This window comes from Hypanus sabinus, chromosome 2 (genome assembly GCF_030144855.1).
Source record: "Hypanus sabinus isolate sHypSab1 chromosome 2, sHypSab1.hap1, whole genome shotgun sequence".
Lineage (NCBI taxonomy): Eukaryota > Metazoa > Chordata > Chondrichthyes > Myliobatiformes > Dasyatidae > Hypanus > Hypanus sabinus.
In genome coordinates, this window is record NC_082707.1 from 105,531,165 (window position 1) to 105,546,637 (window position 15,473).

General features: G+C 42.3%; 1 protein-coding gene across 2 annotated transcripts in view; it reads right to left on the bottom strand.

Annotated features, from left to right (window-relative positions):
* Positions 1–4,796: 4,796 nt before the first annotated feature.
* Positions 4,797–15,473, bottom strand: part of LOC132381729 (solute carrier organic anion transporter family member 2A1-like) — a 223,150-nt gene continuing 212,473 nt past the window's right edge. For both annotated transcript variants that reach the window (XM_059951311.1, XM_059951304.1), the window contains one exon: positions 4,797–5,622. In XM_059951311.1, coding sequence (XP_059807294.1) covers positions 5,514–5,622 — 109 coding nt within the window. In that variant the 3' untranslated portion in view covers positions 4,797–5,513. The remainder of the gene's footprint in view (positions 5,623–15,473) is intronic.

Below are 15,473 nucleotides of genomic sequence, written 5' to 3' on the forward strand. Positions count from 1 at the left end.
GACACTGGTGAGCTTTGTGTACCCACAACAAGGGTGGGGTTGTTCCTCACAGTGTGGACAAAGGAGTGACCAGTGGGAAGCTATCGGTGCAGTTAACTGTCACCTGGGTTGACAGCTTACTGTGGAAAACCGGTATTCCTCTTTATGTGGTCACAAGTCGGTTAGTTAACATGGTCACAAAGCCATGTTGACTATCCATGAGTAGACTGTACTTCTCCAAATCCTTGTAGATCCTATCCTTTAGAATCCCTACCAGTAGTTTGCAGACCACCAACATAAGACTCACTGGTCTATAGTTCCCAGGTTTCTCCCTATTACCTTTTTTAAACAAGGGAACTACATTTGCCATTCTCCAGTCCTCCGGCACTTCCCCTGTAGCCAAGTCGGTGACTGTAAGTTTCGGGAGCAGGAGGCCGTCGTGGAGGATTGGCATCGGCATCAGCACTGGGAAGACAAAACACCTCTCTCTCTCTCTCTCTCTCCCCCCAACTCTACTCAAATCAAATTCCAGAACTGAACTGACTACTTACCATACCACCGTTAAAGACTGTATCACCTGAGCTGGGAGAAGCTTGGGAAACGTATTTACTCACTTATATGCATATACTCTGCTAACCTGTTTACCTTATCTTGTTTTATATTACTTTAGAACCATAGAACATTACAGCACAGTACAGGCCCTTCATGTTGTGCCCTCCATATAATCCTTAAAAAAAGTACTTAACACACACTACCCCATAAACCTCTATTTTTCTTTCATCCATGTCCCTGTCCAAGAGGCTCTAATGTTTTAGCCTTCACCACCATTCCTGGCAGGTCATTCCAGACACTCACAACCCTCTGTGTAAAAAACTTACGCTTTATGTCTCCCCTAAACTTCCTTCCCTTAATTTTGTACATATGCCCTCAGGCGTTTGGTACTGGTGCCCTGGGAAACAGGTACTGACTATCCACCCTATCTATGCCTCTCATAATCTTGTAGATCTCTATCAAGTCCCCTCTCATTCTTCTACGCTCTAAAGAGAAAAGTCCCAGCTCTGCTAACCTTGCATCATATGACTTGTTCTCCAAACCAGGCAACATCCTGGTAAATCTCCTCTGCACCTTCTCCATAGCTTCCGCATCCTTCCTATAATGAGGTGACCAGAATTGAACACAATACTATAAGTGTGGTCTCACCAGAGATTTGTAGAGTTGCAACATGACCTCTCTACTCTTGAACTCAATCCCCGTTAATGAAGCCTAGCATCCCAAAGGCTACCCTATCAACTTGCACAGCGACCTTGAGGTATGTATGGATTTGAACCCCAAGGTCCCTTTGTTCATCCACACTCTTAAGTAACCGACCATTAATCCTGTACTCATTCTTCTGGTTTGTCCTTCCAAAATGCATCGCCTCACACTTGTCTAGATGAATTCCACCTGCCATTTTTCTGCCCAACTCTGAAGCCTGTCTATATCCTCTTGTAACCTTTGACAACCATCCATCCACAACTGCTCCAATCTTCGTGTCATCCGCAAACTTACTCACCCATCCTTCCACCTCTACATCCAGGTCATTTATAAAAATCACAAGTCGCAGGGGTCCCAGGACAGATCCCTGTGGCACTCCACTAGTCACCAACCTCCAGGCAGAATACCTTCCTTCCACAACTACCCTCTGCTTTCTTCCTTTAAGCCAATTTTTTATCCATACAGCCAAGGTTCCACTTATCCTATGCCTTATGACTTTCTGGATGAGTCTCTCATGAGGGACCTTGTCAAATGCTTTGCTAAAGTCCATGTAGACCACATCCACTGCCCTACTCTCATCAATTTCTTTTGTTACCTCTTCAAAAAACTCAATCAGGCTCGTGAGGCATGATCTTCCCTTTACAAAGCCATGTTGACTATCCATGAGCAGACTGTACTTCTCCAAATGCTTGTAGATCCTATCCTTAAGAATCCTTTCCAGTAGTTTGCATACCACCAACGTAAGACTCACCGGTCTAGTTCCCAGGTTTCTCCCTATTACCTTTTTTAAACAAAGGAACTACATTTGCCATTCTCCAGTCCTCCGGCACTTCCCCTATAGCCAAAGAGGATTCAAAGATCATAGCTAATGCTCCTGCGATCTCTTCTCTCAATTCCCACAACAATCTGGGGTGTATCATATCCGGCCATGGGGATTTATCAATCTTGATGTTTTTAAGAAGATCCAGCACTTCTTCTTCTGTAATCTCCACATTGTCCAGCACACAGGGCTGCTCTATTTCGACCTCACCCTGATCAAGACCCTTTTCACTTGTGAATACTGAAGCAAAGTATTCATTTAGGACCTCCCCAACCTCCAGGCACATGTTGCCCTCTTTATCCTTTAACCTTCGTCCTCGTCATCCACCTGTTCTTCACCTATGCATAGAATGCCTTGGGGTTCTCCTTAATCCTACATGCCAAGGCCTTCTCATGCCCCCTTTGAGCTCTCCTAAGTCCTTTCTTTAGCTCCTTCCTGGCTACCCTATATTTCTCATGAGCCCATCCTACTTCCTGCTTCTTATATCTAACATATGCTTCCTTTTACCTCTTGACGAGTTGCCTTACGTATTCCGTCAGCCATGGTTCCCTTTTCCTACCATTTTTTCCTTGCTTCAGTGGGACAAACCTATCCTGAACCCAGCTCAAGTGGTCCCTAAACTTCTCTCACATTACTTCTGTGCTTTCCCCTTTGAACATCTGTTTCCAATTTACTCTCACTAGTTCCTACCTCATCCCTTCAAAGTTAGCCCTTCCACAGTTAGGCACTTTACCATTTTGTCTGATTTTATCCCTTTCCATAGCTATGCTGAAGTAAAGGGAGTTGTGCTCACTCTCACCAAAATGCTCCCCCACCAAGAGGTCTGTCACCTGACCAGGTTCATTACCCAGAACTAGATCCAGTATAGCCTCTCCTCTCTTCAGCCAGTCCACATACTGTGTCAGGAATCCTTCTCGAACACACCTGACAAATTCAGCTCCATCTATCCCTCTTGCACTCACTTTATCATATAATTACTAATAAAATAGAGTTTATAATGGAAGACTCAGACTCCCGGTGTGTCCATTTCTGCTGGTTCTTTTTAACCCGTTACGGGGTACATAACAGCTATCTTGAGGTAAGTTAGCTTGGATAAATCCCCAGATATTCAAGGTGTTCCCTTGGACCTTGTGGGGGGCTAGCACAGAAATTACAGGGGCCCAGCAGAGCTATCCAAAACATCCTTTGCCAAGGTGCCAAGGGACTGGAGGATAGCTAATGTTCTGTTGTTTAAGAAAGACTTTAAGAATAAAGGTAAGAAATTATAGGCTGGTTAGCCTTGCGTCAGTATGGGTAAGTTGATGAAAGCAATGCAGTAGATGTTGGCTACATGGATTTTACCAAAGCCTTTGACAAAGTCCCGCGTTCTAGAACAATCCTGAAAACCATAAATCTGCCTCAGATTATGTTTCCTTTAATTTGCATTGTGGTCATTGTTTGATTTTATTTATTTTGCTGTGTTAACATTGTTTAATTTATCTTAAGTTTTAAGTAACTTGTGTTTGTAATGTACTATGCTGCTGAAAAAATTAATTTTCATTGCATTTATACTCTGGATATATACCTATGAAAACAAACTGAATTCATGTTTACATTCTTCTAAGCCCTTTCAAACCATCTTTCCTTCATCCTCCCACAATACTCCAATCCGTAGCCTCTACATCAGTCTCGCTAACTTTTTTCTCCACCCATTTTCTTTATTTTCATGCCAGAGGTACTGACATTCAGAAGAGAGTTCTGAACTGCGGTCCTCTATTCTGCCAGGTGACAGAAAAGACCTTACAGTTCTTTTTTGAAGAGGAGCTGTAAAGTAACTACAGGTGTCCTGACCAATATCTATTTCCAAGGCAATAAATATAACAAAATTACAATTCATTTTAATATGACTATTTGTAGGACTTGCAATTTATTCCAACATCTTCTGAGAGCTAATACACTTTAATCCAGGCTATATCCTGGTAAACCTTTTATGAACCCTCTCCAAAATCTCAACATCCTTCCTGTAATGCAGCAATGAAAATCAGACAATGCTGCCTGACCTAAGTTTTACACAACTACAATTTCTCAACTTTTATACTCAATGCCCCACCAATGAAGGCAAGACTGCTGTATACCTTTACCATGAGATCTTCTTGTGTTGCTACTATGGTGTTATGTATTTGAACCCCGAGATCCCTCTGTACATCAGTGCCCCTAAGGTTCCTGCCATTCACTGTATACTTTCCTTTAACTCAACTTCCAAGTGCAGCACTTCACACTTGTCCAGATTAAACTACACCTTCCATTTCTCCAATGGTATTTTCAATTGAAATGCTAAGTCCTTTGGCAACCTTCAGTTGCTAATTTTTGTGTTATCTGTTAATTTACTAATCAGCTAACCTATATTTTAAACCTATATTTTAATCCAATTCATTTATATATCCACAGTAATAGCAGACAGTTTTACTTAGCAGCACCTTTCCCTTGACTTCTTCATGACCTGACAGCTGCTATTGGATGAGTAGAACTCTGACTTCAGAGAAGCAAGACTGAAAGATGTCCTTTGTTGTTATTGCAAACATTATTTACCAGTAGGCATCTATGTCCTTTTCGCAGATGTCTTTGGGAAGGCATTTCATGGCTTCCCTGTTAGATCTGACAAGGAAATGACTTGCCAAATAAGGCTTCTTCTACAGTAACATCATCTGATTCTACTGAATCTCAGGCCAGTTGCTCCTCAAACAGAGCTTCTAGTCTTGGCAGGTCCAGTGTAGTCCTGGCAGTCCAATAAATTAAGGGACTAAGGCTAATTTTATTAATTTTATCCATTCAGATTTATCTTTTTTGATTAGATTGTCTCTTTCCAATACATTCTCCCTTCCACACCACCTCATCCCCATTTTTATTGTGCAGAAGATACAAAAACCTGAAAGCATATACCGTAAGGATCAAGAACAGCTTCTGACCTGCTGTTATAAGACTATTGAACAGTCCCCTAGCACATTAAGATAGACTCTTGACCCCACAGCCTTGTATTAGGGCCTTGCTCTTATTGTCTACCTGCACTGCACTTTCTCTAACTAAATTTATTCTGCTTTGTTATTGTTTTCATGTGTACACCTCAATGGCCTGTTGTAATGAGATGATCTACACTAAGGGGTGACAAAAAAAAGTTCTTCACTGTACCTCAGCATGTGACAATAAATTAATATGCCAATTTATTATGTTCATTGAAATAATTAATTGAAACACATATATACTGTTAAGAGTTAATACATGTACACAGAATACTAAAAACAGAGCAGGGTCAATTCTCAAACATTTGTAATTTGAAACACAAGACAACAGCACTCATTTGTTGGTCTTGTCAATGAGAAATGAATATTCTGCTCATTATTCTGAGGAAATAATGTGGATACAAATAAAAGAAGTTGGTTAATTGGTCAAGTGATTAATGTGCCACTAAATCTTCTGTACAACTTTACACTGATTCAGTGTTCTGCTGGCCACCAATCTTTCTCACTTTCCATCCCGTCATCAATAAAATCAGTACACCAAGGACAGTATATCCAACTTGTAGACCTAAGTACCTGTGGAACAGAAACACAAAAAGACATAATCCTTTATAAATACAATCATCTATGTTAGATCATACAGCATGATAACTGAGTCCATGTCAGGAGTCTATCTATGCTAATCTCATTTAGAAACATTCAGCTCGTTGCCTTCTATATCTTGGCATTTCCAGTGAACATCAAAATACTCAATTATTGAGAGAATCTGCATCCATTATGCATTTAGGCTGTGAGTTCTAGGTTTCAACCACCTTCTGTTTCAGTATGAAAAAAATCATCCTTAAATCTCTGAAGGAGAGGAGAACAGTCATCACATTATATGTGATACTAATAACATCAGCAGAAAGAAGAATGAGTTCCTGCAGAGTTTCAGAGATTCATCATCATCATCAGGTGTCATGCCCAGTTTGAGCTTTGACTGCCATGGCCCACACACTCCTGTTTCAAGTCAAGTGGATCAACTCATTGGTATTCATTTCCAGTTCTCTGGCTGCTGTCTCCATCATCATTTGTCTTTGCCTTCCTTTTTCTTTCTTCTGTTCATTTTCCCATAATTACCATGCATTCTAACTCCTCTTTCAGAGATTAAAAAGCAGGGTTTCTAAGGTCATAATCTTGAGTTTACTTATTGTACCACATGCTAATGAGGGAGGAAACAGAGATAAATATGTGGCGAGGGAGGGGTTTAGATTGGATCATTGGGATAGTTCCTGTGCAAAGTAAAACCTCCATAAGAATTGGTTACACAGAAGGTGGGATCTAGGAAAAGAAAATGGTTCTCTGAAAGTGGTGCTACAATTAGGCAAGGTGGTAGCATGCAGGCCTTCATCAGTCATGGCATCAGTATAGAAGCTGGGATGTAATGTACAGTTGTATTGGACATTGGTGAAGTTGCAAAACAGTGTTCACTTTTGGTTCCTTGCCATAGGACTGATGCTATTAAGCTGGAAACAGTACAAAAACAATTTATGAGAATGTTGCCAGGATTCAAGTGACTACATTAGAGAGTACTTCTAAGTTGAACATTTTTTCATTGGAGTGTGGGAAAATTCGGGGTGATTTTATAGAGATGTAAGGCCCATTGATCAAGTCACTGTGCACACTTTTTCTGAGAGTTGTGGAATCAAAGAATGGATGAAGGTGAGAGAGGAGGGATTTAATACAAAATTGACAGGCAAATTAATTTTTTTAAATTACACAGAGGTTAGGCTGTATGTGGAATAAGCTGCCAGAGGATGTGGTTGAGGCAGGTCGATTAAAAATATTTTATAAAAACACTTGGACAGTTAGGCCAAAGAGCCTGTTTCCATGCTGACATGAACTGGAAGAGGAATCTATGCAGGGAGCTTTGCTCGCTCTACTGGGGGTTTAAACTAAAGCAGCACAGTGGTGTTGGAAATTCAGTCACAGTGTGTCAGGTGAGGGAAAGCAATCAAGTTTTTGTAGTATGAAATTTTAATTTTCCAAATATTGACAAAGATTGCAGAAGTACCATGGGTATTTAAGAGGCTAAATTTGTTAAGTGCTTCCAAGATAGATATTTGTCATATAGATAGAGAAACTAGCAGACTAGATTTTACGTTAGGATATGGAACTGGCCAAGTGTTATACACTATGGAAACAGTGAACATAATTGTGGCTCCAGTATAAATGCTACGATGGTGTTACCAAGAGACAGCTTCGTAAAAGTACTTTTGGAGCAGATGCTTGCAGACAAAACAACATCTAGTGAGAATCTTTAAAAGATATTCCAGTAAGGGTAATAGGAACATATCACAAGATTAGGGAACCATGGATGACAATGAATGTGAATAATAAAGCAAAAGGAAGCATATGGCAAGTATAGGCAAACAGACCAGTCCCTTTTCGAGAGTACTCAAGTCCACTGATAAGGTCCACTTAGAGACCAGAAGATGTAATTATGACAAGGATATGAACAAAATCATTAGTATTAAGAAAATGAACACCTTAGATGTCTTGTAAATTAGAAAGATAGATAATTCCACTGATTCACCATCCTCTGGCTAAATAAATTCCTTCTCATTTCTAAAGCTCTGTCCTTGTATTCTGAGACTGCCCTTTGGTCTTACACTCTTTCAGGATCGGAAACATCCCCTCCATGTATGGCTTTCAATACCTCATAGTTTCAATCAAATCATTGGCACCTCACCCTCTGAAACTCCAGTAAATATAGAGTCATCAAACTCTTCAAGCATTGACCTTTTCATTCTCGGAAACCTCCTCTGTACCCTCTCCTCCAACACTAGTACATCATTCTTTAGATATGGAGCACAAAAATGCTCAGAATACTTTGCCTATCTTTGTATCATGCACAAAACTTGGCCAAAAAATCATTTCCATTATTCAAATTATTAACATATACCACAAAAGGTAGCGGGCCCAACACTGACTTCTGAAAAACATCAGCAGCCTAATGGAAAAGGCCTTCTTCATTCTTATTCTTTCCCTTCTGCTAGACAATCTTCTATTAATGCCAATAGCTTCCTCATAACACCATGGGTACTTATCTAGTCTAGCAGCCTCATCTGGGGCACCTTGTCAAAGTCTTTCTGGTTCCTGTGAGAGTTTTAAAATGGAGTTGGGCAAATTACGAGGGCATTAGACAGGAACTGAGAAGCATTAATTGGGAACACCTTTTCGTTAGCAAGTCCATAACAGGCATGTGGAGGGTGTTTAATGATCAAATACGCAGAGTACAGGAAAGGTATGTTCCTGTTACAAGGAAGGAAGGGGACAGAAAGACAAAAGAACCCTGGATGACCAGAGAGGTACAGTATATAAATAACCTAGATGAAATGTAGATGGGTGAGTTTGTAAATTTGTGAATGATATCAAGATTGGTGGAGTTGTGGTCGTGCTGAAGACTGGCAAAGAATACAGCACGGTATAGATCATAGAACCATAGATCATTACAGCACAGAAACAGGCCTTTTCGCCCTTCTTGGCTGTGCCGAATCATTTTTCTGCCTAGTCCCACTGATCTTTACCTGGACCATCTCCCTTCATACACCTCTCATCTGCGTACCTGTCCAAGTTTTTCTTAAACGTTAAAAGTGAGCCCGCATTTACCACTTCCTCTGGCAGCTCATTCCACACTCCCACCACTCTCTCTGTGAAGAAGCCCACTCCAATGTTCCCTTTAAACTTTTCCCCCTTCACCCTTAATCTTAAATGTATCTATTTTAATGCTAGGAGCATTGTAAGAAAGGTGGATGAGCTTAAAGCGTGAATTGATACCTGGAATTATGATGTTGTAGCTATTAGTGAAACATGGTTGCAGGAAGGGTGTGATTGGCAACTAAATATTCCTGGATTTAGTTGCTTCAGGTGTGATAGAGTAGGAGGGGCCAGAGGAGGAGGTGTTGCATTGCTTGTCCGAGAAAATCTTATGGCGGTGCTTTGGAAGGATAGATTAGAGAGCTCCTCTAGGGAGGCCATTTGGGTGGAATTGAAGAATGGGAAAGGTGCAGTAACACTGATAGGAGTGTATTATAGGCCACCTAATGGGGCGCGTGAGTTGGAAGAGCAAATGTGTAAGGAGATAGCAGATATTTGTAGTAAACACAAGGTGGTGATTGTGGGAGATTTTAATTTTCCACATGTAGACTGGGAAGCTCATTCTGTAAAAGGGCTGGATGGTTTAGAGTTTGTGAAATGTGTGCAGGATAGTTTTTTGCAACAATACATAGAAGTACCGACTAGAGATGGGGCAGTGTTGGATCTCCTGTTAGGGAATGCGATAGGTTAGCTGACAGATGTACGTGTTGGGGAGCACTTCGGGTCCAGTGATCACAATAGCATTAGCTTCAACATAATTATGCAGAAGGACAGGACTGGACCTAGAGTTGAGATTTTTGATTGGAGAAAGGCTAACTTTGAGGGGATGCGAAGGGATTTAGAGAGAGTGGATTGGGTCAAGTTGTTTTATGGGAAGGATGTAATAGAGAAATGGAGGTCATTTAAGGGTGAAATTATGAGGGTACAGAATCTTTATGTTCCTGTTAGGGTGAAAGGAAAGGTTAAAGGTTTGAGAGCACCATGGTTTTCAAGGGATATTAGAAATTTGGTTCAGAAAAAGAGGGATGTCTACAATAGATATAGGCAGCATGGAGTAAAGGAATTGCTCAAGGAATATAAAGAATGTAAAAGGAATCTTAAGAAAGAGATTAGAAAAACTAAAAGAAGATATGAGGTTGGTTTGGCAAATAAGGTGAAAGTAAATCCAAAAGGTTTCTACAGTTATATTAAAAGCAAGAGGATACTGAGGGATAAAATTGGCCCCTTAGAGAATCAGAGTGGTCAGCTATGTGTGGAACCGAAGGAGATGGGAGAGATTTTGAATGATTTCTTCTCTTCGGTATTCACTAAGGAGAAGGATATTGAATTGTCTAAGGTGTGGGAAACAAGTAAGGAAGTTATGGAACCTATGACAATTAAAGAGGTGGAGGTACTGGCGCTTTTAAGAAATTTAAAAGTGGATAAATCTCCGGGTCCTGACAGGATATTCCCCAGGACCTTGAGGGAAGTTTGTGTAGAAATAGCAGGAGCTCTGACGGAGATCTTTAATATGTCATTAGAAACGGGGATTGTGCCGGAGGATTGGCGTATTGCTCATGTGGTTTCATTGTTTAAAAAGGGTTCTAGAAGGAAGCCTAGCAATTATAGACCTGTCAGTTTGACATCAGTGGTTGGTAAATTAATGGAAAGTATTCTTAGAGATAGTATTTATAATTATCTGGATAGACGGGATCTGATTAGAAGTAGCGTCGAGCGGGCAGCGGAGTCCGTGGAAGCAGAGTCCTGGGCTTTCGCTAAGTGGGCTTCAGCGTAAGGGGACTTCGGTAAGCTTGTGTGATTGCTCGCTGAGGGGAAGAAGGTAAGGTCGCTAGGTGCTTTTTAGACTTATTCTATTAATCCAGTTCAGGTATGGGGGAGACAGTCAGAGCAGTGGTGTGCTCCGTATGCAGTATGTGGGAGGTCAGGGTCAACACAGTTGTCCCTGATGACCACACCTGCAAAAGGTGCGTCCAGCTGCAGCTCCTATCAGCCCAAGTTAGGGAGTTGGAGCGGGAGCTGGATGAACTACGGATCGTTCGGGAGGTGGAGGCAGAGATAGATAGGAGTTATCAGGAGGTAGTCACACCAAAAAACCAAGAAGTAGGCAGATGGGTGACGGTCCAGAGAGGCAGGGGGAGCAGGCAGAGAGAGCAGAGCACCCCTGCGGCCATTCCCATTAACAATAAGTATACCGTACTGGATACTGTTGATGGGGATGACCTACCAGGAATGAGTTGTAGTGGTCCTGCCTCTGGCACAGAGGTTGAACCCTCAACTAGAAAGGGGAGGAGGGAAGAGAAGAGAGCGATAGTTTTAGGGGACTCTATAGTTAGGGGGGCAGATAGGAGATTTTGTGGGGCAGATCGGGAGTCTCAGATGGTATGTTGCCTCCCTGGTGCCAGGGTCCGGGACATCTCAGATCGGGTGCAGGCTATTCTTGAGAGTGAGGGCATGAACCCAGATGTAGTGGTCCATGTAGGGACCAATGATGTAGGTAAGGTGAGTGAGGGGGTCCTGCTTAGAGAGTTCAGGGAGTTAGGAGTGAAGCTGAAAGGCAGGACCTCCAGGGTGACAATCTCGGGATTGCTACCTGTGCCACGTGCGAGTGAGGCGAAGAATAGAATGATTATGCACATTAATACGAGGCTGAGAGCATGGTGCAGGAAGGAAGGGTTCAGGTTTTTGGATAATTGGTCTTTGTTCCAGGGACATTGGGATCTGTTTCGAAGGGATGGTCTACATCTGAACCGGAGGGGTACTAACATTCTTGCAGGAGTATTTGCCAGTGCTGCTCGGGGGGGTTTAAACTAGATGTGCAGGGGGCAGGGATCCAGATCCAGAGGGTTGGTCAGAAGGTGCATGGGGTTAAATGTGTACAAGGTTTGGGTGATCTTGAGAAGGTCATCAAAATTCAGGGTGCAATTTGCCCGATGGAAGTTCAAGGAGCTGGGTTAGGTACAGTAGACAGTGTTTTAAGCAAAGAGAGGAGGAATGGGCTCAGAATTCTATACTTGAATGCGCGTAGTGTCAGAAATAAGACAGATGAGCTTGAAGCTCAGATGAAAATGGGGAACTACGATATTGTTGGGATAACGGAGACATGGCTGCAAGGGGATCAGGCCTGGGAATTGAGTGTACCAGGGTATACGTGCTATCGTAGAGACAGAAATATGGGAAGAGGGGGTGGGGTGGCCCTGTTGGTGAGGAATGAGATTCAGTCCTTAGCAAGAGGTGACTTGGGAACAGGGGAAGTAGAGTCTGTGTGGATTGAGCTGAGGAACAGTAAGGGTAAAAAGACCCTAATGGGTGTTGTGTACAGGCCCCCAAACAGTAGCGTGGATATTGGGTACGTGGATTAGGGAGTTAACATTGGCATGTGCTAAAGGTAATGCAGTCGTTATGGGAGATTTCAACATGCAGGTGGACTGGGAGAATCAGGTAGGTGCTGGACCCCAGGATAGGGAGTTTGTGGAGTGTCTAAGGGATGTATTTTTGGAATAGCTTGTGCTTGAGCCAACCAGGAACGAGGCTATTTTGGACTTGGTGATGTGTAATGAACAGGAATTGATAAGTGATCTTGAAGTAAAGGAGCCATTAGGAAGTAGTGATCATAACATGATAAGTTTTTATCTACAATTTGAGAGGGATAGGGGCAGATCAGAGGTGTCAGTGTTGCAACTAAATAAAGGAGACTACGGAGCCATGAGAGATGAGCTGTCCAAAGTTAAATGGCGGATGCCCTGGCAGGAAAGACAGTGGATCAGCAGTGGCAGATATTCTTGGGCATAATACAAAAGATGCAAATGCAGTTCATTCCAATGAGAAGGAAGGATTCAAAGAGGGGGAAGGGGCCACAGTGGTTGACAAAGGAAGTCAGAGATTGTATAGCATTAAAGAAAAAGAAGTATGACAGGGCTAAGATGAGTGGGAATACAGATGATTGGGAAAGTTTTAAGGAACAGCAGATCTTAACTAAAAAAGCAATACGGAGAGAAAAAATCAGGTATGAGCTCAGTCTAGCCAGGAATATAAAAGGGGATAGCAAAAGCTTTTTAGCTATGTGAAGAGAAAGAAGATAGTTAAGAACAATGTTGGCCCCTTGAAGAATGAATTGGGAGAAATTGTTATGGGAAACAGGGAAATGGCAACAGAATTTAATGCATACTTTAGATCTGTCTTCACCAGGGAGGACACAAGCAATCTCCCAGATGTATGGATGGGCCAGGGTCATAAGATATCAGAGGAATTGAGACAGATTGACATTAGGAAAGAAACTGTGATGAGTAGACTGGTAGGACTGAAGGCTAATAAATCCCCGGGACCAGATGGTCTGCATCCGAGGGTTCTAAAAGAGGTGGCTCAGGAAATTGTGGATGCATTGGTAATCATTTTCCTATGTTCCTTAGATTCAGGATCAGTTCCTGAAGATTGGAGAGTGGCTAATGTTGTCCCACTTTTCAAGAAGGGAGGGAAGGAGAAAACGGAGAACTAGCCTAACGTCAGTCGTGGGGAAGATGCTTGAGTCCATTATTAAGGACGAAATAGTGGCACATCTAGATGGCAGAAATAGGATTAGGCCGAGCCAGCATGGATTTACCAAGGGCAAATCATGCTTGACTAATCTGTTGGAATTTTTTGAGGGTGTAACAAGGATGTTAGACGAGGGTAAGCCAGTAGATGTTGTGTACCTAGATTTTCAGAAGGCATTCGATAAGGTGCCACATAGGAGATTGGTGAGTAAAATCAGAGCTCATGGCATTGGGGGCAGGGTTTCAACATGGATAGAAAACTGGTTGGCAGATAGAAAGCAAAGGGTAGCAGTGAATGGGTGTTTCTCAGACTGGCTGGAGGTGACTAGTGGGGTACCACAGGGCTCTGTATTGGGACCACAGCTCTTTACGATTTATGTCAATGATTTAGATGAGGGCATTGAAAACTATATCAGCAAGTTTGCTGACGATACTAAACTGGGTGGCAGAGTGACATGCGAAGAGGACGTTAGGAGAATACAGGGAGACTTGGATAGGCTGAGTGAGTGGGCAGATACTTGGCAGATGTCATTCAATGTGAATAAATGTGAAGTTATCCACTTTGGAAGCAGGAACAAGAGGGCAGAGTATTGTCTGAACGGTGTCGAGTTAGGTAAGGGAGAAATGCAAAGAGACCTAGGAGTCCTAGTTCATCAGTCAATGAAGGTGAATGAGCAAGTGCAACAGGCAGAGAAGAGGGCAAATGGAATGTTGGCCTTTGTTACAAGGGGAATTGAATACAAGAGCAAGGATGTTCTTTTGCATTTGTACAGGGCCCTGGTGAGACCACACCTGGAATATTGTGTACAGTTTTGGTTTCCAGGTTTAAGGAAGGACATTCTGGCAATTGAGGAAGTGCAGCGTAGATTCACTAGGTTGATTCCTGGGATGGCAGGGCTGTCTTACGCAGAGAGATTGGAGAGATTGGGCTTGTACACGCTGGAATTGAGGAGATTGAGAGGGGATCTGATTGAAACGTTTAAGATAATTAAAGGATTTGATAGGATTGAGGCAGGAAATATGTTCCAGATGTTGGGAGAGTCCAGTACCAGAGGGCATGGATTGAGAATAAGAGGTCAGTTATTTAAAACAGAGTTGAGGAAGAGCTTCTTCTCCCAGAGAGTTGTGGAGGTGTGGAATGCACTGCCTCGGAAGACGGTGGAGGCCAATTCTCTGGATGCTTTCAAGAAGGAGCTGGATAGATATCTGATGGATAGGGGAATCAAGGGATATGGGGACAAGGCAGGGACTGGGTATTGATAGTGAATGATCAGCCATGATCTCAGAATGGCGGTGCAGACTGGAGGGGCCGAATTGTCTACTTCTGCACCTATTGTCTATTGTCTATTGTCTATAGCCAGCATGGATTTGTGTGTGGAAGGTCATGTTTGACAAACCTTATTGAATTTTTTGAAGAAGTTACAAGGAATGTTGACAAGGGTAAGGCAGTGGATGTAGTTTATATGGACTTCAGCAAAGCCTTTGACAAAGTTCCACATGGAAGGTTAGTTAAGAAGGTTCAGTCGTTAGGTATTAATGCTGGAGTAATAAAATGGATTCAACAGTGGCTAGATGGGAGATGCCAGAGAGTAGTGGTGGATAATTGTTTATCGGGATGGAGGCCGGTGACTAGCGAGGTGCCTCAGGAATCTGTTTTGGGCCCAATGTTGTTTGTAATATACATAAATGATCTGGATGATGGGATGGTAAATTGGATTAGTAAGTATGCCGATGATACTAAGGTAGGAGGTGTTGTGGATAATGAGGTGGATTTTCAAAGCTTGCAGGGAGATTTATGCTGGTTAGAAGAATGGGCTGAACGTTGGCAGATGGAGTTTAATGCTGAGAAGTGTGAGGTTCTACATTTTGGCAGGAATAATCCAAATAGAACATACAGAGTAAATGGTAGGGCATTGAGGAATGCAGAGGAACAGAGAGATCTAGGAATAACTGTGCATAGTTCCCTGAAAGTGGAGTCTCATGTAGATAGGGTGGTGAAGAGGGCTTTTGGAACGCTGGCCTTTATAAATCAAAGCATTGAGTACAGAAGTTGGGATGTAATGCTAAAGTTGTACAAGGCATTGGTAAGGCCAAATTTGGAATATTGTGTGCAGTTCTGGTCACTGAATTATAGGAAAGATATCAATAAATTAGAGAGAGTGCAGAGACGATTTACTAGGATGTTACCTGGGTTTCAGCAATTAAGTTACAGAGAAAGGTTGAACAAGTTAGGTCTCTATTCATTGGAGCGTAGAAGGT